Here is a 23,108-nt window from a genome sequence, read left to right as displayed (position 1 = left end):
TCAGCTCATCAAAATGTCTTCCCTATTAGATGTTCCATAATCAGCTGTGGGTGGTATGCTTACAAGGTAGACGTTTTTGGCAACCACGGCAACTCAGCCACTAAGTGACAGACCACGTTACAGAGAAGGGTCACCAAGTGCTGAGGAGCATAGTGCATAACAGTCCCCTACGCTCTGCTGACACAACCTCCTCTGGTATTAAGATCAGCCGAGAATTCATAGCATGGGTTTCTATGGCTGAGCAGAAAGCCTTACATCACCAAGCACGATATCAAGAGTTGGATGGAGAGGTGTAGAGCTCAGCACCATGGACTTTGGGGCAGTGGAAATGTGATATGTGGTGTGACAAATCACACTTCTCTTTCAGGCAGTCTGATGGCCAAGTCTGGGTTTGGTGAATGCCAGGAGAATGTCACCTGCTTGACTGCATTGTGCCAACTGTAAAGTGTTGTAGAAGAGGGCTACTGCTATGGGGTCGTTTTTCAGGGGTTGGCCTAGGCCCCTTAGTTCCAGTGAAGGGAAATCTTAATGCTTCAGCATACAATAAAATTTTGGACAATGGTACGTTTCCAAATTTGAGGGAACAATTTAGGAAAGACTCCTTAATTGTCCCAGCAGGACTGTGCCCCAGTGCACAAAGCAAGGTCCATTAAGGCATTATTGGGTAAGTTTGCTGTGGAAGAACTTGACTGGCCTGCCCAGAGCCCTGACCTCCACCCCATCACATTAGGGATGAACTAGAATGGAGACTGCGAGACAGGTCCTCTCATCCAACATCCGTGTTGGACCTCACAAATGCTCTTTTTGATGAACAGGCAAAAATTCCCAAACACATGCCAAAATCTTGTAGAAAGTCTTCCCAGAAGAGTGGAAGTTGATTTAGCTGCAAAGGGGAGACCAACTCCATATTAATAACTATGGATTTAATATGGGAGGTCATAAAAGCTCCTGTAGGTGTAACGTGTAGTTGTCCCAATACTTTCGTCCATGTAGTGTAGGATGCTACATACACAGATAGACAGACAGACCGACAGACAGACACACAGAGGCAATCAGTCAGTGGGAAGTTGCTTGGAAACCGTGACAGTTGCAAAGCTAACAAATGTATTAAACTAGTCACCATTTATCAAATTAGTCACCAAAAAGTCATAATCTTACCCAAGAATCTTGGCACAATCATCATAATACTTCATAGAGTTCTTCACAAAGCTGAATCCGTTGACATCGCAGACATAAGACTGGCCATTTGCGCGAAGCAAATCGAAACCACATACAGTTTGCTGTTAGAGTCAATGAAAATAAAGGACATGTACAGTACATTTAATAATTCAAGAGAATTTGTTGCATTTCATTGTCAATGTTGGTAGATCTGGAACACACACATGCTGCTCATGTCCACTGACCTCTCATGGGATGAACTGAAGGAGTTATCAAGGAATTGATAATGATGATCTATCCTCAGGATAAGTCATGATTATCACATCAGCGGGGGTTTGTTTCAGTGAGCCGCTGCACTCACCTGAGCTCTCCAAGCCCAGCGTCATCCATTATATAGAAGCTGTGCTTGGTATCCCAGCTCAGCCCCATTCAATGCAACTAGGCCATGTGACCGATGGACGGCGATGTCACATGGCCTAGGAAGAGGCCGGTGCTTTGAGAGCTGATCGGCAGGGGTCCTGGGTGTTGGACTCGCGCGGATATGGACATTGATGACCTATCCTGAGGATAGGTCATCAATATTAATTACCGGATAACCCCTTTAAGGCTGCGCTCACACGGGCGAGATTTCCGCACGGGTTCAATGCGGTAGGTGAACGTATTGCACCCGCACTGAATCCCGACCCATTCATTTCAATGGGGCTGTTCAGATGAGCGGTGATTTTCACACATCACTTGTGCGTTGCGTGAAAATCGCAGCATGCTCTATATTCTGCGTTTTTCACGCAACGCAGGCCCCATAGAAGTGAATGGGGTTGCGTGAAAATCGCAAGCATCCGCAAGCAAGTGCGGATGCGGTGCGATTTTCACACACGGTTGCTAGGTGAAAGTCTATTCACTGTATTATTTTCCCTTATAACATGGTTATAAGGGAAAATAATAGCATTCTGAAATCAGAACGCTTAGTAGGTGATCAATTGAGGGTTAAAAAAATAATAATAATTAACTCACCTTCTCCTCTTGATCGCGTAGTTCCCGGTCTCTTCTTTACTTCTTTAATGATGAGCTGTGGGCTAAAGGACCTGTGGTGACGTCAGATCACATGCTCCAATCACATGGTCCATCACCGTGGTGATGGACCATGTGATTGGAGCATGTGATCTGACGTCACCACAGGTCCTAGCCAGTAGTTCATAATTAAATAAAGTAAAGAAGAGACCGGGAACTACGCGATCAAGAGGAGAAGGTGAGTTTATTTTTTTATTTTTTTTAACCCTCAATTGATCACCTACTAAGCGTTCTGTTTTCAGAATGCTATTATTTTCCCTTATAACCATGTTATAAGGGGAAATAATACAATCTACACTACAACTAACCCAAACCTGAACTTCTGTGAAGAAGTTCGGGTCTGGGTACCACAGTCGGTTTTGCAAAACACATTGCACCCGCGCGATAAAAACTGAAAATCAGAACGCAATCACAGTCAAAACTGACTACAATAGCGTACCTAATCGCGCGGGTTTGCCACAATACACCGGGACGCATCCGGACCTAATCTGGACACGCCCGTGTGAACCCACCCTAATACATATTAGGCCTAAGACACAAGGCCATATGCAAGATCTAAACAATCAGCCTATGCCGTATTACGGAGAGGTTTCCAACAAAAGCCCCAAAGCGGTCTGCCATCATCTCAGAGCCACAGCACGGATTGCACACCACCCTAAAGGTCTGTGCACTCATTCAGGCTTTTTAAAGCCAAAATCAGGTGCGATAGAGAAAGCATTAAAGGGCAGATATAACTTCTCCAAATTTTTTTCAATCCACTCCTGGTTTTGTCTTCAAAAACTGCATTAAAAAGCCCTGAATGTGTGGCAGCACCCTAGCAGTTAATGAATAAATTAGGCTACCTGAATTTAGATAGATATAGATCATGCTCAATCCAATATTTATTCTAAGGTTAGGGATACACCTCAAATTTTTTGTCACACTACAAGAAATTTGTTCTAAAATCACTGTCTATAGGAAATTTATGGATTAGCTTGAAAATCGCTCCCAAATCGCTGCAGCCAAGTAATCAGCCGGATAAATTCAATTGCAGTGATTGTCAGTTCGCAGTGTTCGCCTGCGAACACATGCAGGCTGCCATCTTGACTCACCCGTCCGGCGATGCACAGGTAAGCCCTTACCTGTGCCTGTACGCAAATGCAGGCAGTTCCGAGAACAGCCCGATGAAGGCCCCCAGGGGCTGTTCTCGGAACTGCCTGCTCCCGGTGACCGCATTTGATTTCAGACCGGCTCGCGCACAGGCACAGGTAAGGGCCGGAGTCAAGATGGCAGCCCGCATGCGTTCGCAGGCAAACACTGCGAACTGACCATCACTGTTCAATTGTAATCACCAATTTTACAGCAACAGATTTTAATGTTACTCTATGGATGAAAAAGTAGCTTGGAAATTGCGCTGAAATCACAGCAATTTTTTCCTCGATTAAATCGTTCCAGCAGTACTCGGTTGGTTGAAGGAATTTTGAAGCGAATTTCAAGCTACTTAATGCATTACCTATAGAGTGATTTCAGATCAAGTTTTAGTAATGTGATAAAAGAGTCTTGGTGTGGTCTCAGCCTAAAGCCTGTTGCACAAGAACGTTGTGCATCCGTTCCGTGCAATGGGGACCGCAATTTGAATGGGTCCGTGATCCGTCCGCACCGCTAAAAAATAGAACGAGTTCTATTTTTATGCGGTGCGGAGGCATGGACAGAAACACCACGGAAGCACTCTGTAGTGCTTCCGTAGGGTTACGATCAGTGCTTCTGTTCTGCATCTCCGTGATTGCGGACCCATTCAAGTGAATGGGTCCGCATCAGTGATGCGGTGTGCACACGGGCCGGTGCCCGTGTATTGCGGACCCGCCATATGCAGGCCGCAATACGGCCACAGGCACACAACGTTCATGTGCAAGAGGCCTAAAGGAGTTATGTTAATTTGGGAGCTGGATTGATTAATATGGTTTATTTTAAGAAAGGAGTCCGACCCCCTTTCGATTCTGAACATTTAGGGTATGTTCACACACCAGGATTAATTCCAATGTAAATTTCCTTTGAAGGTGTCAGACCTGGAACTTACCTTTTATTGTCGCCAATTAAAAACAGAATAATAAAATCACACACCGGAGGTAAAATACACATGTGGAAGCATAAAAATCTTGCAAAGAGGATCTAGCGGTAATTCCTGGCCTGAACTTCCAGCACTGCCGGGGTCACATAGCATTACATTGATTTATGATGCCATGTAACCCTTACAGTTCTGGAATGTATTGGATAACACTTACAGCATTATATATTAATAAAACTTTGTGGCACTCGGCCGTCTGCTTGCTGCTGGAAGTCAGGTTCCTACCCCATCTTAAAGTAACAATAAATACTCCAGCGTTTATGATGCAAAAGAATAGGTATTTATTGGATAGTGCGGCTGTATGATACTTGTGACGTTTCGGCCACACTCTGGTGCCGCTTGGTAGATAGAAGTCCTGGGAAATAGGCGTGCAGGAAAGAGTGCAACAGCACTGAGGGAGAAGGCGTCTTTCCCCTCAGTGCTGTTGCACTCTTTCCTGCACGCCTATTTCCCAGGACATCCATCTACCAAGCAGCACCAGTTTGATGAAGGTCAGAGTGTGGCCGAAACGTCACAAGTATCATACAGCCGCACTATCCAATAAATACCTATTCTTTTGCATCATAAACGCTCGAGTATTTATTGCTACTTACAGCATTATGTCAGTGTCATCCAATACACTCCAGAACTGTAAGGGCTGTTTCACACGAGCGAGTCCCAGACATCCCAACCTGCAAAAACTCATTTCAGTGAGTTTTTTTTTTTTCTTTCACAAACTTTTTATTACATTTTCCAAACATATGCAGTATCTGCACACTTTGCTCTATGGTGTGGAGGACTAGGCTCATTACCCTGCCCCAAATTATCATATTTATGTATATGATTAAAGGGATTCTGTCACCACCTACAAGCCCTGTGAGCTAAACATCTGCTCATGTCCAGGGTAGCATTCTGATTTCTAAGGTGGCCTTATAAAAGCTATTTGTGGTTTTATTCTGCAGAAAAACAGGTTTTACTAACCTGTCAATCATTGAATTAAGGTGCCCAAGCAGGGGAGGTCTGTGGATGCATGGTGCCCGGCCTCACGCATCGCCGTTCGTGCCCAGCGCCGCCTTCTACTCCTCAGTGCCGCCTCTCCCTCCCCTCCCGTTTTGAGATCCCGCGCGTGCGCACAGGCTCAGCCTGATGCGCCGTTGCGGACTGCTGGCATCGGCTTCTTCTTGCACTGTGCACACGCGCCGAGAAGGGGGCACTGCTACAGGTTGCCGGAAAGGTTTACTGCGAGTAAACTAGAGATGGGAAGTTCGGATCTTTCACATGAACCGATTCATGAATCGAATCTTCGGTTCATTCGCTGACCTGACAAGAAGCAAGTGAACCGAAGCTTAGGTTGCGCAATGCGCATGCGCGGATGCTTCGATTCACTTGCTGACTCGCTGAGTCGGCTCTTGGTCTGAGTCAGGAAGTTTATTCTTTAAAACCCTGGGTGTAATTATCTACCCCACTGTAGGAAAAAACAAGCATCCAGGGGGGGTGAATTGAACACTGGGGTAAATAATATAATAAAAATGGAGGGTTAAATGTGTAAATGTATTTTTTTTAAAAATGCATCTCTCTCAATAGTTCTATAGCTACTGAATGAGACAGAAGAAGGGATGCCTTTAACATATAGATCTCCTTGAGAAGCCAATTTGACCCTAAAGGGTTAATTCAACACTCTGTCCTGTCACTTCTCTTATCTCTCTGCTATCAGTAAACCTTTCCGGGATATATTGTCTCACATGAGGGCGTCAGGGAGCTGCTATCTAATAGCGGGAGACTCCCTGAACCTCCGGGAGACTTGAGATCCCTGGAGTCCATTGCGGGAATCTCGCTCCGCGTGAGTGTGATCCTCCGCTCTGGACTTGCAGGAGCGCACGGCATTATCATGATTTATAATGCTATGTGTCTCTGCTTGACCTTATTTCTACAGGATCATACTGACAGCTTTATGTCACTATGATTATGTGGAAAAAAGGCCATGCAGAGACACATAGCATTATAAATCATGATAATGCCGTGCGCTCCTGCAAGTCCAGAGCGGAGGATCACACTCGCACACGGAGCGTGATTCCCGCAATGGACTCGCTCGTGTAAAACAGCCCTAAGAGAGTTACATAGCATCATAAATCAATGTAATGCTATGTGACCCCGGCAGTGCTGGAAGTTCAGGCCGGGTGCCGCGGTGTGGACTTGCAGCGAGACACTCACTCGTCTGAAAGGGGCCTAAGGGTGATATGATACTGCCCGATCTTCGACGATGATAGCACATCTACTGGAGCTCATTTGCGCCAGCCTGATTACACAGTCTGATGCAAACTGAATGCGGGAGGAACGATTTTATTCATTATCAGGGATGTGCTGCCAATAATCAGGCATCTTTAATCCTGAAAACGAACAAGCTGTACATCAGCTGATCGAATGCCCGATTATACGAGGCAATTATCAGGAGCGAGCATTCCTATGAATACTTGTTCTCAATAATTTGACAGATTATAATGTAGGGACTCTATAAAAATACACAGTTTATCTACTAGACGTAGGCCAGAATATTTCACTAATAGGCATATGAAGGCAACACCAATGGAAATACATTCATGATGTATTGTGAACAGTACATGCAAATCTATCTTTACAAGATATTGCTGACTTTTATTTTACAGTAAAACGAGCAACCTCTTGGTGGCCATTACATTCTGATCTGAGGGAGGGGAGCTTAGTCTGAAATGTGTTATCTTAAAGGGACAGTGCAGTGTCATGACATTGAAGACTTGTCCTCAGGATAATATCAGATCGGTGAGGTCCGAATCCCAGCAGCCCCGCCAATCAATTGTTTGAAGGGACCGTTGAGCTTGTGAGAATGTCCACTTCAATGTTTACCTGCACGCCGTCTACTTTGTGATGGCGGTGCAGTGTAATTACAGCTTCTTCTCAAAGTCATTCAAGTAGGACAAACAGCATCATCAATATCGTGAAACCAGTGAGCTGTGCCAGTATTGCTAATCTTAAACAGGTTTTCCATAAAAATACATTGAAGACCTTTTTTTTTGGATTATTGCATGGAGATCCCACCCTCAGAACTCCAAGCAATAATCAGCAGAACAGAGGAACGTCACTGTCTGGTCCACTCTTGCCCCTTCAGGGTTTATCCAGGAACATGCTTAAAATGCCCATTACACTGCTAGTATTGATGACAGAAATTCACCTTTTAATCACTTACTGGCAGAACACAAATAAGTCTTTATGTGTCCACTGGACATTCATTCATTAGGGGAGCGCCCCTCTACTCTTGAGCAACACCTCCAGCAGCCTCCTGCATCATCAGATGTCCTCTCAGCCTCAGGAGACAACAACCAAGAGGGGAGGGAAGGAGTTTGGGAGAGGTTTCCACTGAGAACTCATGACCCTAATGGAGGAACACCTAGCGGCCCCGCTTACTGACAGTTCTCTCTATGCTTAATAATACAGTGCTAGCTGTCAATCACTAGACTCCTAAGCACAGAAAGAGCAGAGATATAAATTTATAAATTACAAGTTTTACTGAATTTTTTTCCAATAAAACTATACAGAAATCTGCTCTCCCTGCTCTAGAACATGCTGCCAGCAGATTACATTGCATTTTCATGGTGCAATGTTCCCCTTAAGGGCGTCTAAACTGCTGATGTGTTCATTTAAACCTTTTATTTTTATAGGTTCATTTTATAAAAGCTGCAGCAAGTGACTGTCATTCATTGGATCCTGGGAACCTAATGAACAGCACACATGAGAAGTGACTACTACAGAGCAGTGTTAGGGCTCTTTCAGACGATCATGTCCTGTGTGGAAATCACGCTCCGTGTAAAAGCTATTGTCCGTTATGGACGCGGCTTGTTTCTCAGGATCACACGGCATTATACTGATTTATAATGCTGTGCGTCTCTGCATGACCTGTATCTACTGAATTATAGTGACAGCATTGTGTCAGTATAAGGCCTCATGCACACGGCCATTGGGTGGCCGTATTGCAGCCCGCAAACGGCGGGTCAGCAATCCATGGCCACCGGCCGTGTGCACCCCGCATCACGGATGCGGACACATTCACTTGAACGGGTCCGCAATTCCGGAGATGCAGAACTGAGTCACGGAACACCAGAAGCACTACGGAGTGTTTCCGTGGTGTTTATTTCCCATTGTTCCGCAGCGCAAATAAATATGACAGGTCATATTTTTTTGCGGTGCGGACAGACCACAATTCCCCAATGCACGGAACGGCCGTGTGCATGAGGCCGAATTCTGTAGAAGTAAGGTCATACAGAGACAAACAGAATTCTAAATCCCGATAATGTCATGCACTACTGAGAAACATAAGGGAGAATCCCGTTCATACACGGAGCGCGATTTCCACACAAGACATGCTTGTCCGCAACTAGCCTTAGGCTTTTATAAAATTGTTGGGTTTTTTTTGTTTTTTTTTAAGAAAAAAAAAATATTCTTTTCACATTGACCTCTTTACGAAGTGGCAATTAGGAAACAACCAGAAACATGAAATGTAACTGCAGACGTGTAAAAGAATGGAGGGTGAAGGAAAGTTCTGTGTGCTGTGCCATAAATGTCATCTCCTGATCACTCACCTTGAAGGCGAGGCACACTTTCCAGGCTATTAGTTTCTCTCTGGCGTTTAAAATAACAGGATACCGAACTTCTTTGCCTTCACTGTCCCTTTCTACCTTGCCATCCAATGCAGGAGACTTTCGAGCTTCAGCATGGGCATAGTCTGGCCCCACAGTATAAACCTGCATTAGATGAAAAGAAAACAGTAAGTGGCGGAGACGGCTCCGAGTCTGAGTGCAATGACGCATCACAGGAGAACGCACAGCACCATCATCTAATCTGTCTGAGAATCATCCAACGACCAGGCAGGGATTTTAGGTCTATTCTCAATCTTAACTCCGGTTAAAAGAGGGCAATACCTTGACATCAGTGCCATCAGTGGGCATAAACTCCTCATAGATATATGCACCAGTCTTCCTCACACTGCTTTCAGGTGAATATACGCTGCTACGACTACCAATCTAGGAAACCGGAAAAACGCAGGAATACAGTTAGTACAAGCGGAGGAAAAATAATGACACTTACCCACAAAATAAAATACAACCATATAAATACAAGGAGACATCTGCCATAGTGCGATATGAAGAGTGAGGTTAAGGGTCCACAATATCCGCAATACACCCGGCCGGCACCCCCATAGAACTGCCTATTCTTGTCCGCAATTGCGGACAAGAATAGGACACGTTCTATTTTTTTCCAGAGCCGCGGACCGGAAGATCGGGGGCGCGCTCCGGAAATGCGGATGCGGACAGCACACTGTGTGCTGTCCGAATCTATTACTGCCGCATAGAGAATAAACGGGTCCGCACCCGTTCCGCAATTTGCAGAACAGATGTGGACCCATTCTATAGACGTGTGAATGGACCCTTACTCTGCTAGCAAAATGAAGGCATACGTAAAGGATAAAGAGAGAGATATCATCTCCCTTGTGCCAGAAAAGTTGCTCATCAAAAATTAGGCGTATTCTCCGGCAGCTCAGGGGAGAAAGCACCGGTCTTGATAAATCTCCCTCATAGGGTTCACAAGTCTACTCTGCTGGGTCCCAAAAGGTCTTATATTCAACAGCAATAAAAAGTCAGAGAACCCACCGGGGGTAGAGAATATCCTCAATACAATCTTCTTTAGGGCACTGATCAGTAGTTAATGCGTGCATAGCAATATGGCTCAGTGGTTAGCACTGGTGCCTTGCACTGTTGGGGTCCTAAGTTCAAATCTGACCCAGGACCACATCTGCATGGAGTTTGCATGTTCTCCCCGTGTTTGTGTGGGTTTCCTCCAGGTACTCCGGTTTCCTCCCACACTTCAAAGATATACTGATAGGGACCAGAAGGTTTGAGATTCATGGGTGTGGAATTGGTGCAGAACAGGTGGAGAGGAGAAGACCCCATAGATATACTGATAGGGACCAGAAGGTTTGAGATTCAGGGGGGTAGAATTGGTGCAGAACAGGTGGAGAGGAGAGGACCCCATAGATATACTGATAGGGACCAGAAGGTTTGAGATTCATGGGTGTGGAATTGGTGCAGAACAGGTGGAGAGGAGAGGCCCCCATAGATACACTGATAGGGACCAGAAGGTTTGAGATTCAGGGGTGTAGAATTGGTGCAGAAACAGGTGGAGAGGAGAGGCCCCCATAGATACACTGATAGGGACCAGAAGGTTTGAGATTCAGGGGTGTAGAATTGGTGCAGAACAGGTGGAGAGGAGAGGACCCCATAGATATACTGAAAGGGACCAGAAGGTTTGAGATTCATGGGTGTGGAATTGGTGCAGAACAGGTGGAGAGGAGAGGCCCCCATAGATATACTGATAGGGACCAGAAGGTTTGAGATTCAGGAGTGTGGAATTGGTGCAGAACAGGTGGAGAGGGGGGACCCCATAAAGAATATTAATAAGAAGGAAGCGGAATGTATATATAAAATGCAAACGCTACAACCAAAAAAAAAACTCAGAATTGAGAGGGCTCGTTGAAAGGGCGAGTGAAACGTTTTCAAGAGGTCTACAGTGGGTCCAGTTGCCTTGATTTATTCTTTACAGATATACCATGACCTGGATAAATGAGAACCTTCACAGACATGCTACAACCAAAAGGACTAAACATTGAATGGGACATGAAATCGGTTTGCATGTATTGAAGAGACATGTGAAATGAAGAGCAAGTTATAGTAATAAAGTAGTGGTAGAATGCGGTACCGCAAGAATACAGAAAGCGGAATGCAGAAAGGTTTTCACTGATAAGTCAGAGGAAGAGAATTTGCATGTAGGGGGGTCTAGAACATATGACAGAATAAATTAGGCCAGATCTAAGAAAGGTCGGTTAGGGATAGGGAAATAATATTGAAGCGATATAAGAGACGGCGGTGAAGACATATTTATTTATTTTTAAAGAAAGTGTCCAGTTATTATTTATTAAAGATGAATCGAAGGAGATTTTAAATTTTAAATTTGAGAGACTAATGAGTTTCATATGTGGAAATGACGTGGTTAAATACCGCCCATTCCTGGAGGAAAACCAATTTTTTTCTGGATCTATGCCATGTTAATTATTTTCCAAAGGTGGGGCAGATAAGATCTGAAGACGCCCATGGGTTAAAGGGGTTGTCCGGGTTCAGAGCTGAACCCGGACATACCTCCATTTTCACGGCAGCCCCCCTGACTTGAGCATCGGAGCAGTTCAGCTCCGATGCTCTCTTTTGCACTGCGCTAAATCGCGCAGGGCAAAGGCATTTTTTGGAGATCCGGTGATGTACCGGGGCTCTCCATGGGGCTACCAGGAAGCCCGGTGATGTCACCGGCATTGATGGGCAGGATTTAGCACTGCCCTAGCCAGTAAAACAGCTAGGGCAGCGCTAAAGCCCGCCCATCAGAGCCGATGACGTCACCGAACACACTGCCGGAAGTTTCAGCCTGGCAGTGTGTTGTGATAAACAAAAGAGCCCGTGCCCTGCGCGATTTAGCACAGGGCAAGGGAGTTCATTGGAGCATGAGATGCTCCGATACTAACCTCAGGGGGGCTGCCAGGGTGAAAATAAGGGTATGTCCGGGTTCAGCTTTGAACCCGTACAACCCCTTTAATGTATGGGTATTTTTATGGGTTTTATTTTATTTTTTTGCGTGGTATTGAATGGTATCAAGTAGCGCAATACTTATTCTTGGTATTGAAATCGAATCGAAATTTTGGCATCGTGAAAACTCAATTTTAGTGCAGCAGTAAGGGAATCAATGTGCACAATCATGGCAAAATGAGAGAGTGGTGAGACTAACAGCGCAGGTATCATTGCCCTAGCCCTCAGACAACCTATCCAATGCACCCTCTAACATATGACTTGTATGGAGTCACACAGCCCCCAAAAGAGGGCACTGTAAAGTCTTCAGAGATGTGATGCCAGACAAGCTGGCACATTTTAACATTATCAAACAGAAAGAATGTCACCTTTCGGAAAAGCCTCTGACTCCCGCCTCCGGCAGATGTTGGGTAGTAAATGTAGACGTTGTGATCCTCCGCACTAACCGGCTTCTCTACGAAAGGTTTCTGGAATATCTCCCCGTTCACCTCCACGTGATCCTCACCTTCTATTAAATTACATTCTGAAAAAAAAGAATAAGGGTACATTCACACGACCATGTGTAACCCTTTCCGTTTTGCGAACAAAAGACTTATTAATGAGTCCATTTACACATCCGCAAAATGGGTCTGCATCCGTTCCGCAATCTTGCGGAACAGGTGCGGACCCATTCATTTTCAGTGGGGCCGGAATGTGCTGTCCACATCCGCATTTCCAGATCCGCACTTCTGTTCCGCAAAAAAATAGAACATGTCCTATTCTTGTTGCGGACAAGAAAAAAAGGCATTTTCTATGAGAGTGCCGGCGATGTGTGGTCCGCAAAATGCGGAACGCACACTGCCGGTGTCCGTGTTTTGCGTATCCGCAAAACACACACGGACGTGTGAATGGACCCTAACAGTTACAGGTACTAGGTAGTAGTTAACGCTAATAACCTAAAGAGGAGCTAGGACAGGCGGGGGAAGGGGAGGTTTAGTAAATGATAACTCCGGCACTTTCCAGCTGCTATACCTTCGCTTTTATACATTACCTGCCGGAAACGCCAACGAACAGCTATTTGGATCAGTCTTGTAAGGTGTTGGCTAACACAGTGTCAAGGAAATCCACTAGTAAACCAGGCACACTCCTTGAAGGCCTAGCTCAGCTGAATGTAATGATACCTTTTACTTCAAGATCTGGTGCATGAGCAGCAAAGTGCACCAATGGCGGGCCCAAACCACTCTGTGCACCACTGCTCCTCCTACTAGCCCCTTACTCTCCTCCTTGATTGACAGGGCCAGGAGAAGGAGAGTCTGGAAGAGTAGGCAGGAGGAGCAAGGGTGCATTGAGTGACTTTGGCCCACCCTATGTGCACTTGACCTTCAATTTGTATAAGGATTTACGGAGTACGGAGACTGTATCCCTTTAAATGGGTACACCAGCCTAAACTAAACTAATCAAAACTCTACATTCTACAGTGAAATGATGCTGCGCCATTTCTGTAACTCCCATCAAATTATGGAAACAGCATAACATAGGCTGCTCGGTCCCTTCTGTAATCCTGCCACCATTGGCTGAGATGGAAATAACAAAACAAATAAAGACAGGTAGGAGAGTGTTAGGTCCCAGGCTACTTGAGAAACCTTGGCGTGGTGCCCGGGCTTAGACATGTTCTACAGCGTAGGACATGTTGACTAATCTCTCAATTTTAAAATCAGTTTGTGGGTTTAGTGAGACCGCAGAGTGCACCTGTCTGTTATTTGTTTTGTTATATTGTTATATTAATTATGACATCCGCACTTGTTACCTTGTGTAGGAGGTCTATTGTGGTACTTGTGGTTCACCGCGGGCATCCTCCACCGTATGCATTTTGCTGGGGGAGCCACAAGTGCAGGATTTGCTCCCCTATATATATGCACAACTGCATGTGGGTTTGAGCACCTCCTGCTAATGCCAACTTGTCTTCTGAGATGGAAATAACCCTTTAAAGAGGTAATCCAGGATTAGAAAAGGATGGCTGCTCTCTTTAGAAAACGAGATTTTTGTATAACTTACCAGTAAAATCTCTTTCTCGCTCTTTCCTTGGGGGACACAGAAGACCTTGGGTATAGCTCATCTCCATAGGAGGCGTGACACTAAGTGAAAGCTGTTAAGCCCCTCCTCCACAGCTATACCCTCAGCCTGGAGAGAGAGACTGCCAGTTGCGTGTCCAAGCAGTGAGAAAAGGCAAAGTCCAACAAGGAACCAACAAGCCAACTACCCAACGGGTAACACAAACTCGGAAACCGTGTAGAGAAAAACAATGAATGGGTGGGTGCTGTGTCCCCCAAGGAAAGAGCGAGAAAGAGATTTTACTGGTAAGTTATACAAAAATCTCGTTTTCTCGCCCAGTTTCCTTGGGGGACACAGAAGACCTTGGGACGTTCAAAAGCAGTCCAAAAGGGGAGGGACCACAGCTCCAAGGCGAAGCACCCGAAGGCATCAAGGAACCGCCGCCTGCAGACCCAGGCGGACCAAAGCAGCATACGCCGAAGCCAGAGTATGCACCCTGTAGAACTCTGTAAAGCGTGCAAGGAAGACCTGTGGCCGCCTTGCTCAAATGCATGGCTGAAGCCCAATGCCTCCTGCCCAGGAGGCACCGACCGCTCTGGTGAAATGAACGGTGACAGCAAAGGCAGAATCCTGCCCTCGGTGCGGTAACCTCAGCAATAGCCAATCTGATAAAGCGGAGGAAAACCACCCTGGAGTCCGTCAACTCTAAGCGCGGACCTCCAGGAAACCCAAGAGACCGAACGTCGACAAGAGTCGGAGATCTCCAAGTAAAACCGGCAAGGCCCAAACAACGTCCAAATCGGTGAAGTGTTGAAGCGAAAGGCAATACCACCTTCAGAAGGAAGGAACGGGATGTAGAAACAGCCCTGTCCTGGGAAAAGACAGAAGGCTCAGAACAAAAAAGGGGCCATTCAGGCACCCGTCAGAGACACGACTGATACGGAAACACAACCGTACAGGACAGGCGGGGTAGAGAGAACTTCTGTAACGGCTCCAAGGAAAAGATTGGAGCGCCGAGAGCTCAGTATGTAGTTCCCAGGACGGTACCGAGGACAGTACAGAGGAACCCAAGAGCCATTTCGAGTAAGAAGGTCTTGTCAGGCCCAGAGGGCCGGGGAACGCTGGAAGAGGAAGAACAGCGCTGACACTTGACACCTCAAGTAAAGGAATCTCAGTCCCAGGTCCAGGCCGGACTGGAAAAAAGACAGAACCATGGGGAGAGAAAAAGTCAGAGTGGGGAATGCACAGCTTCCCACAGAACCCCAGACAAAAAAACCATAAGTCTTACGACAGATCCTGGACGAAAATACAGCCAGGAGCGGACAATAGCGAACCCGCTGGAGTCGCCTGGCAAGCGGGCGAAAACCCAATGTGATCAGGCGCAGACCAGTAACACGGGCAGAAGTCGACAAAACTGGTCCAGTCGGCCCCCGAGCAACGTTGTCCCGTATCCACCCGAGTGAGGGAGCAGAAGGACAGACGGAACGGAACCAAAGGGTCCGCCCAGTATCCGCCAGATGCCAGGACAAGACAGGCTAAAGTCCATGCTGATGTAGCCATGTTCTACAGTCCCGGTGTGGGAGATCAAAGGACAATCTGGACCGAAAGGTAGTCCCCCCAAGTTACCGAGAAGGTAAGTCTACAGCAGGACCATTGTCTTAGAATGGACCACGCAATCTGCACTCAGCGGGAGGACAGAACGCGGTAGACTCGGTAAATAGGCACAGCCAATACAGCCAGTGTGAACAAGGGAGACAGTACGAGGCCAAAAGGAACACCGGAACCATCCACATGAACAACCATGCTCTCCCCAGAGGGGAGGACAGTGAAGTCTGGCGGGACAGAAGCCACATCGGAGTGATCTGTACCGAGCGGGAGCCAAACAGAGCCAGCGAGATAAGGTAGTCGAGACAGAGGCCGGCATAACACCCTCCAACCGAACGGAGGAGTGGGCAACAGGGAAGCCATAGGACAGCTCAAAAGCAGAACCCTGCTACACTGTGAGATGCCCGGTTCACCGCCTCGCAGAAGGCGAATACCCTGAAGAACCCAAGGTGGAGGTCCTCCGACCTGGGTAATCGAGCACCCAAGAGAATTTGGGTGACCTTCCCGAGAAAAGCGGCCCGCACTTGGTAGCAGATCAGACTGAAGCGTAGAGGCGCCAAGAGGAAGGACTCATACCACACTACATCCGAAGAGGAGGAAATTTGAGCAGGCAAGGGAACCGCAGTCCTGCCAGAGCCAACGAAGAATTTGAGGGGCGCTCCAGACAACAGCACTCTCGACCATGTGACCACTAGCGCAGGGAAGCAATACCGCGGAAGGACGAATGGGCACGCATCTAGGAACCACGAACACTCCCTGGGATGAAGGGCCAACTAAATGAATGAGTACCACCCAGCTCCGTGCAGCATAGAGCAAGTAGAGCCCGTCCGGGTCAGGTGGACAGAATGAACTCCTTAGAGACGAGTGCAAGGCTTGCGGCAAGCATCGTATCCCAAGAAAACAAAAGTATGCCGCAGGAAGCAGATGAGGCATACGTACGAGCAGCCCGTAAGCAGTGAGAAGGCCAACCCACCTACAGGAGGAGAAGGCATACACGGCCCAAACAACGCACAAGAACGTCCGCTCACTGCAAAAAGGTTAATTCAGCGAAAAAGGGGGCTCGCCACAGAGTGCCACAGCATGTACGTAATTGCAAAGTGCAACCTGCAAGGGAGTTATGCACAAGCCTAGTATAGCATGCGATGGAACGCAAGCAGTCCGCCCCGAAAGGGGGGAAATTGTATCTGGCAAACTGCAGTCGGCAAGAGTGCAAAGGCCGGTCCCAAAAGGGAGTGATGCCTAAGGCCGTACCTACTTCAGAGAAGCAGGACATACCATATAATCCAGCAGGAACGCAGGAGGTCCACCTAGTGAAAGGGGAACATGCACAGGGTTATCCTAGCATTAAGTGAGTGTGCAATAATACACCCAACACTGACTTAGCGAGAGTGCAACTACTCTGCCAATGAAGGGGGACATGTACAAGTCCAGCACAGCCATACAAGGACAGCCGTGAATCTCATGAGCGTGCCAAATTCTGCCCATGGAATGTGGGGTGGTCACGCACAAGGCCAGCACCGTATCCAATGGGAGTGCAAGCGTTCCACCCATGTTAGAGGGCCATGCTCATGGCCAGCAAGGTATCCGGTGAGAGTAGCATGCCGCCCAGAAAAAAAGGGGGGGTAATGCACATGGCCAGCATCTCATCCAGGGAGAGTGCGTGCACCCGCCATGTATGGGAGTCATACACATGGCCAGCAACGTACTGGTGAGAGACAAACACAGTCAGTGAGAATGTGTGTATGTCACCTGAGGAAGGAAGGCATGCCCATGGCAGGCAGCGAATCCAGCGAGAGTGCGTACACCGCCCACGGAAGAGGGGTCATGCATATGGCCGACAGCGGATCCAGCGAGAGTGCAAGCACCCCGCCATGTATGGGGTACATGCACATGGCCAGTAACGTACCTGCGAGAAAACAACCACAGACAGAGGGATGTATGTATGCTGCCTGAGTCATGCCTATGGCTGGCAGCGAAACCAGAGAGAGTGCAGCATAGTAACATAGTACATAAGTACATCATAGCCCATCAGAGAGAGTGCAGCGTTCCGCCTAAGGAAGGGGGTCGTGCACATAGCCAGTACCGTATCCGGTGAGAGTGCAGTATTCCGCCTAAAAAGGGGGGTCATGCACATGATCGGCAACAAATCCAGTGAGAGCGCTGCCTTCCGCCCATGGAAGGGGGTCACGCGCATGGCCGACAACGAATCCAGTGAGAGCGCTGCGTTCCGCCCATGGAAGGGGGTGACGCACATGGCCGGCAGTGAATCCAGCGAGAGTGCAGCGTTCCGCCTAGACAAGGGGGTCGTGCACATGGCCGGCAGCAAATCCATAGAGAGTGCAGCATTCCGCCTATGGAACGGGGTCGTGCACATGGCCAGCACCGTATCCGGTGAAGGTGCAGTATTCCGCCTAAAAGGGGGTCATGCACATGGCCAGCCGGCAGCCAGGGAGAGTGCAGTATCCCGCCTAGGAGGGGGGGGGGATGCACATGGCAGGCACCATAACTGGAGAGATGATGAATGCTGCCTACGGAAGGGCCGCATGCACTTGGCCAGCGCCGTATCCTGGAAGAGGGCAGGAAAACCGCCTAAAAGGGGAAATGCCCTAGCAGCGACGCAGGTTGGGAGCGCAACACTATGCCGCCTGTGGAAAGAGGGCATGCAGACATGCAGCACTACTGATGAGGCTGCAGCGTCCTGCGCAGTCCAAAAGAAATCTGTTATTATTATTATATATATATTTATTATTATTTCTTTTTTTTTTTTTTTTTTTTTTTATTAAAAACACAGCCTCTCTGAGGCTAAAGGGGGCCACCATATAGGGGCACAGATGGTCAGGAAAAAGGAAAAAAGGGGGGCCAGCCATACAGGCCCATAGGGATCCGGCCTGTACCCAAAGGGTTAACATGGATCCGGCCTGGAGGGTGGCGCTGAGATCCCCTGGGGGCGGAGGAACCTCCCGGCGGGAAAAATTCGCGCCTGGAGAAGTTCCCGCCCCCTCCACCAGAGGCCGGAATTTTGCGGCCTTGTAGCCCACCCCGCCGGCCGGAAGAGTCAGGGGCCCAGAATGGCGGCTTGCCCGGAATGGCGGCTTGCCGGCCGCGGGAGCCCACCCTGCCGGCCGGAAAAGTCAGGGACCCGGAATGGCGGCCTAGCAGGCCGCGGAGCCTGGGCTAAGATTTTTGCAGCGCCCGGCCGCATCGGAATACCAATGTCGGCCGGAGGCGAGGCCTTACTCCACAGCCGTCAGGAGCCTCAAGCCTGGAGCAACACTCCGGTAGGAGATGTAGGGGGGGACCCAGAGACCGGGTGCCTGTGCTGATAAAGAAATAAACTATGTTGCCGCTTCTGTAGCTGGCTGTGGAGACAGCCACTGGCTGCATGTCTGTGGGAGCCAGGCAGGGGGGGGGGGGGGCAGAAGGAGATTGCCGGCATAGATCCAGCAGGGGACTAGAGGCCCAATATGGGGGTCAGGCACGCAGGAGACCAGGGTGGGGGGGTGGGGGACGTAGGGCTGGTGAAGCCAATCTCTTACCACAGCCGTCTTCACCCTCGGTCCATTCCAGCAGGGTCGCCCCTTCAGCTACTGGCACCGTAGTGGCAGGACGCTGGAAGAGGGACTTGGCGTGCGGGCGACCCTTGCGCTGGCGGGATGTAGGGGAGCTGGGCTGCCCTGATCCACCTTGTCTTCTGTGGGGGAGGCAGCAGTGCGGGTGACCGGCACTGGCGCAGCTCAACCCCGGGAGAACAGAGAGGTCTAGTGCGTCTCTGTTATCCCTGATGATCTGGAACAAAAAGAAAATAAAAAAGTAAAAAACTAAAATTTAAACAAGGAGAAACCAGCCCTGCAGAGCAGGGAGTGTCTTGCCTCCTTGGACACTAAGCAAAAAACTGGCAGTCTCTCTCCAGGCTGAGGGTATAGCTGTGGAGGAGGGGCTTAACAGTCTTCACTTAGTGTCACGCCTCCTAGGGAGATGAGCTATACCCAAGGTCTTCTGTGTCCCCCAAGGAAACTGGGCGAGAAAATAGCACCACACCTGTTTACAGGTAGTGTGTAGTACTGCAGCTCAGCCACATTCACTTAGAGGTGAACTACAATACCACATATAACCCATGTATTTCTAATCCTAGATAACACCTTTAAAATATACAAAGTAACTGATGGAAATTGAAGAACTTTTCCTTAAACTGTCCAGTCTATAGGTTTTATCTGCCAAAACCTCAAGGTTCATCACTGCAGGACAGTAAATGGGGCCAAACATCTTAGACAGCTGTCACTTCAGAGGGCTTATTTCCCCCGATTCTCTCCCAACCCACACACCCACTTTTGGCCGAATGTGCATGTGTTCTCAATAAGAGGGGAATAATCTCCTTTGAGGACCAAAGGTTTGGTGAAGTCGAAACTGAAGATGCGTCAAATTACTCTCAATATCTGCCATTGGTGGCACCCGTAGGTAGGGAATAGGAGGCCATGGAGCAACTTCTGAGCAGAGATGAAAGTCCTTAAGGTAGCCATCATCTAATGTGCACTCCGCACATTAGATGATGGCTACCTTAAGGACTTTCATCTCTGCTCAGAAGTTGCTCCATGGCCTCCTATTCCCTACCTACGGGTGCTCTGCTTAGTATAACAGATATTCATGGAGCTGACTGCTTTGGATTACAATAATTCACAGTGAGGTCTACCTTGTCATACCCCAGAGTATGTTCTGCTGTAGGGTCCAGTGCTCCACATGTAATACTACAGAAACACATTCTAAAAGCAAACCTCTACCAAATTGCACAGATTTCAGGCTGAAGAAATTATGTGAAATTACTGTAGAACCGGTTGCATGTACAGTATATGAAAATGCATCAACGTAGTGAGGAACACACCGGCCCTGTCCGAGGAGACTGGGTATTTGCCCTATAGAAGTCAGCTTTAATAGTCTTATCATCCACACTTGTGATCTTATGGCCAGTGTCAATGGCTGGAAAAAGGTGATGACAGGTATGTACTGGCTTAAAGAGTCTCAAGGATAAAATGACCTGAATGTCCCGGTCATTATACTGTGATGACTGCAAAGGCTGGTACTGCTTAATAAGGAATGTGAACAGATGGCACGCTGGTCATGTGCTATACAAGCCGGACACCTTCCAGCAGTAACACTTTCCAACTGTTATACATAGAAGGGTGCGGTATAAAAATGTGAAAAAACAAGCACCATTTTAAGGGTTAATTCACACGTCCGCAGTGTTTTGCGGATCTGCAAAACACCAGGCCGGCGGCCGCGGACCGGGAGTTCGGCGGCCGCACACTGTCTGCTGTCCGCATCTTTTCCGTCCCTATTGAAAATAAATGGGTCGGCACCCGTTCCGCATAATTGCGGAACGGATGCGAACCCAAAGTGCGAACGTGTGAATGGACCCTAAGATGGATACATACATCATCTGTGAAGCTGGATGCATGCATTAGATAAGGGTCATGTCGAACTTTAAATTTCAGCAGGCCTGTCCACACAGCTAAAGTGTACGTCAGCCTCCCAACTCTCTCCAATGGCAGATGTCAGGGGAGATATGGATCAGGCAGCTGGAGCCAGAGGTCCCTGTCAGAACACATGCATGCTTGGCTTAGCTGACCTTGCATGTGAATAGAGGGGAGACACAGCCATCTAATGTGCATGAGAGTTACGAGTTACGAAAACAGCGTCAACACAGCAAGATATGGCGTTTCTGCGCTAGAGAGAAAGCATAGCTTGCTGCGTTACGCAGTTTCCGTAACTCTCATGCACGGAAATGGGAGCTACTGAAACAGCGAGCGCCAGAGCACTTTGCCGTTTCCCCGCTGGCTGGTGGTCCAGACTGTCTCATCTTGCCTTAGTAACAGCGAGATCAGACTATCCCTTTAAACTCACCACAAAAACTGTGCTGTGTCGGGAGCTTCTTGGCATGGGTTTCCATTGATGAGCAGCTGCATACAAGTCTTACATCATCAAACACCACGCCAAGCCTCGGATGGAGGAATGGTGTAAAGCACACAACTTCTGGACTCTGGAGCTATAGAAACATGTTCTGTGGAGTCATGAATCAAACTTCTCCAGCTGGTAGTCTGATGGATGGAGAATGCCAGGAGAACATTACCTGTCTGACTGCACCGTGCCAACTGTAAAGTTTAGGGGAGGAAGGATAATGCTATGGGGCTGTTTTTCAGAGGTTGACCAAGGGGTCTTAGTTCCAGTGACGCAAACCCTCAATGCTTCAGAATACCAAGACATTTTGGACAGTTGTATGCTTCCAACGTTAAAGGAACAGCTTGAGCGAGCCACTTCTCTGTTCCAGCCTGACTGTGCCCCAGTGCACAAAGCAAGGTCTAGAAAGGCATGGTTGGGAGAGTATGGTATGGAAGAACTTGACTGGCCTGCGGGAAGCCCTGACCTCAACCGCATTAAACACCTTTGCGATTAACTAGAACGGAGATTGCGAGCAAGGTTCCTCTCATTCAACATCAGTGTCTGACCTCACAAATGCTGTTCTGGATGAATGGGCAAAAATTCCCAGGAACACACTCCAAAATCTTAGAAAAAGCCTTCCCAGCGCTTTACAGACATGGCCCTCACTCACTGGCCAGCTTTAGAGAAATGAAGATTCAGTTTATCAGATTTATGTAATGTGGAAAACATTTTCTGTCGTGGTCTTCCATCATTTTTGGGGGTTGTGATTATTTTATCAAGTTAATACAATCGGTAATTCAATGTCTGGAATGGAAAATCACAACATCCTTCTTATTCTCAATGAAAGAAGAAGTATTTCTACAGCACTTAAGTTGTGCATTGTTCCTGTACAGAAAACTCTGCCCGTTCTTATCTCAAAATACCAGAGAAACCTGTATGAAAGTCACCGACTAAAGGAAAAAAGCTTCCCTAGCAGGTCTTACTAGGTTAGCAGGGCTAAGGTTTCCATGGCCAGCCACACTGCTGAAAATACCTTGAAGGGGACTTATCGGGAGCTTCCTGCTACCCAAACCACAGGCAGAATGAAAAACCATAGTTGTCTGTAACCTGGGACCGTGTCAGTATTTCATGCTGCCCGTGGTTCAGACAGCATGAAGATCCTCACAGGTTCCCTCTATGATATCATCCTGGGGTTCTCTCAGGATAGAGAATATCAGATCATCAGGTGTTTGAAGAGGCCACGCCGCTAACAGGTCTTGGGTGAGCGCTGCGGCTTCCTCACCGTACATTGTACAGCGGCTGTGCTTGGTATTGCATCTCAGGCCTATTCATTTCTATGGGGCTGAGCGGCCGCATAGACCACACAACCAATGTACAGCGACATCACAGGCCTAGGAAGAAGCTTAAGGCTGAGTTCACACGAGCGTGTACGGATAAGGTCCGGATGCGTTACGGCAAACCCGCGCGAGTAGGTACCCAATTGCAGTCAGTTTTGACTGCGATTGCGTTCCGTTGTTCAGTTTTTATTGCGCGGGTGCAATGTGTTTTGCACGCGCATGATAAAAAACTGACTGTGG

At 47.9% G+C, this 23,108-nt stretch overlaps 1 protein-coding gene across 12 annotated transcripts in view; it reads right to left on the bottom strand.

The window, feature by feature from the left end:
- Positions 1-23,108, bottom strand: part of PPIP5K2 (diphosphoinositol pentakisphosphate kinase 2) — a 160,743-nt gene that overhangs the window by 99,319 nt on the left and 38,316 nt on the right. For all 12 annotated transcript variants that reach the window (XM_040421590.1, XM_040421591.1, XM_040421593.1 and 9 more), the window contains exons 6-9: positions 12,333-12,487; positions 9,259-9,360; positions 8,920-9,081; positions 1,159-1,280 (exon numbers count right to left, since the gene is read on the bottom strand). In XM_040421590.1, the coding sequence (XP_040277524.1) occupies positions 1,159-1,280; positions 8,920-9,081; positions 9,259-9,360; positions 12,333-12,487 (541 nt within the window). The remainder of the gene's footprint in view (positions 1-1,158; positions 1,281-8,919; positions 9,082-9,258; positions 9,361-12,332; positions 12,488-23,108) is intronic.

The sequence above is a fragment of the Bufo bufo genome, chromosome 2, assembly GCF_905171765.1.
Source record: "Bufo bufo chromosome 2, aBufBuf1.1, whole genome shotgun sequence".
Classification (NCBI taxonomy): Eukaryota; Metazoa; Chordata; class Amphibia; order Anura; family Bufonidae; genus Bufo; species Bufo bufo.
Note: the sequence above shows the minus strand (reverse complement) of the source record. Positions and strands in the feature narration are given on the sequence as shown.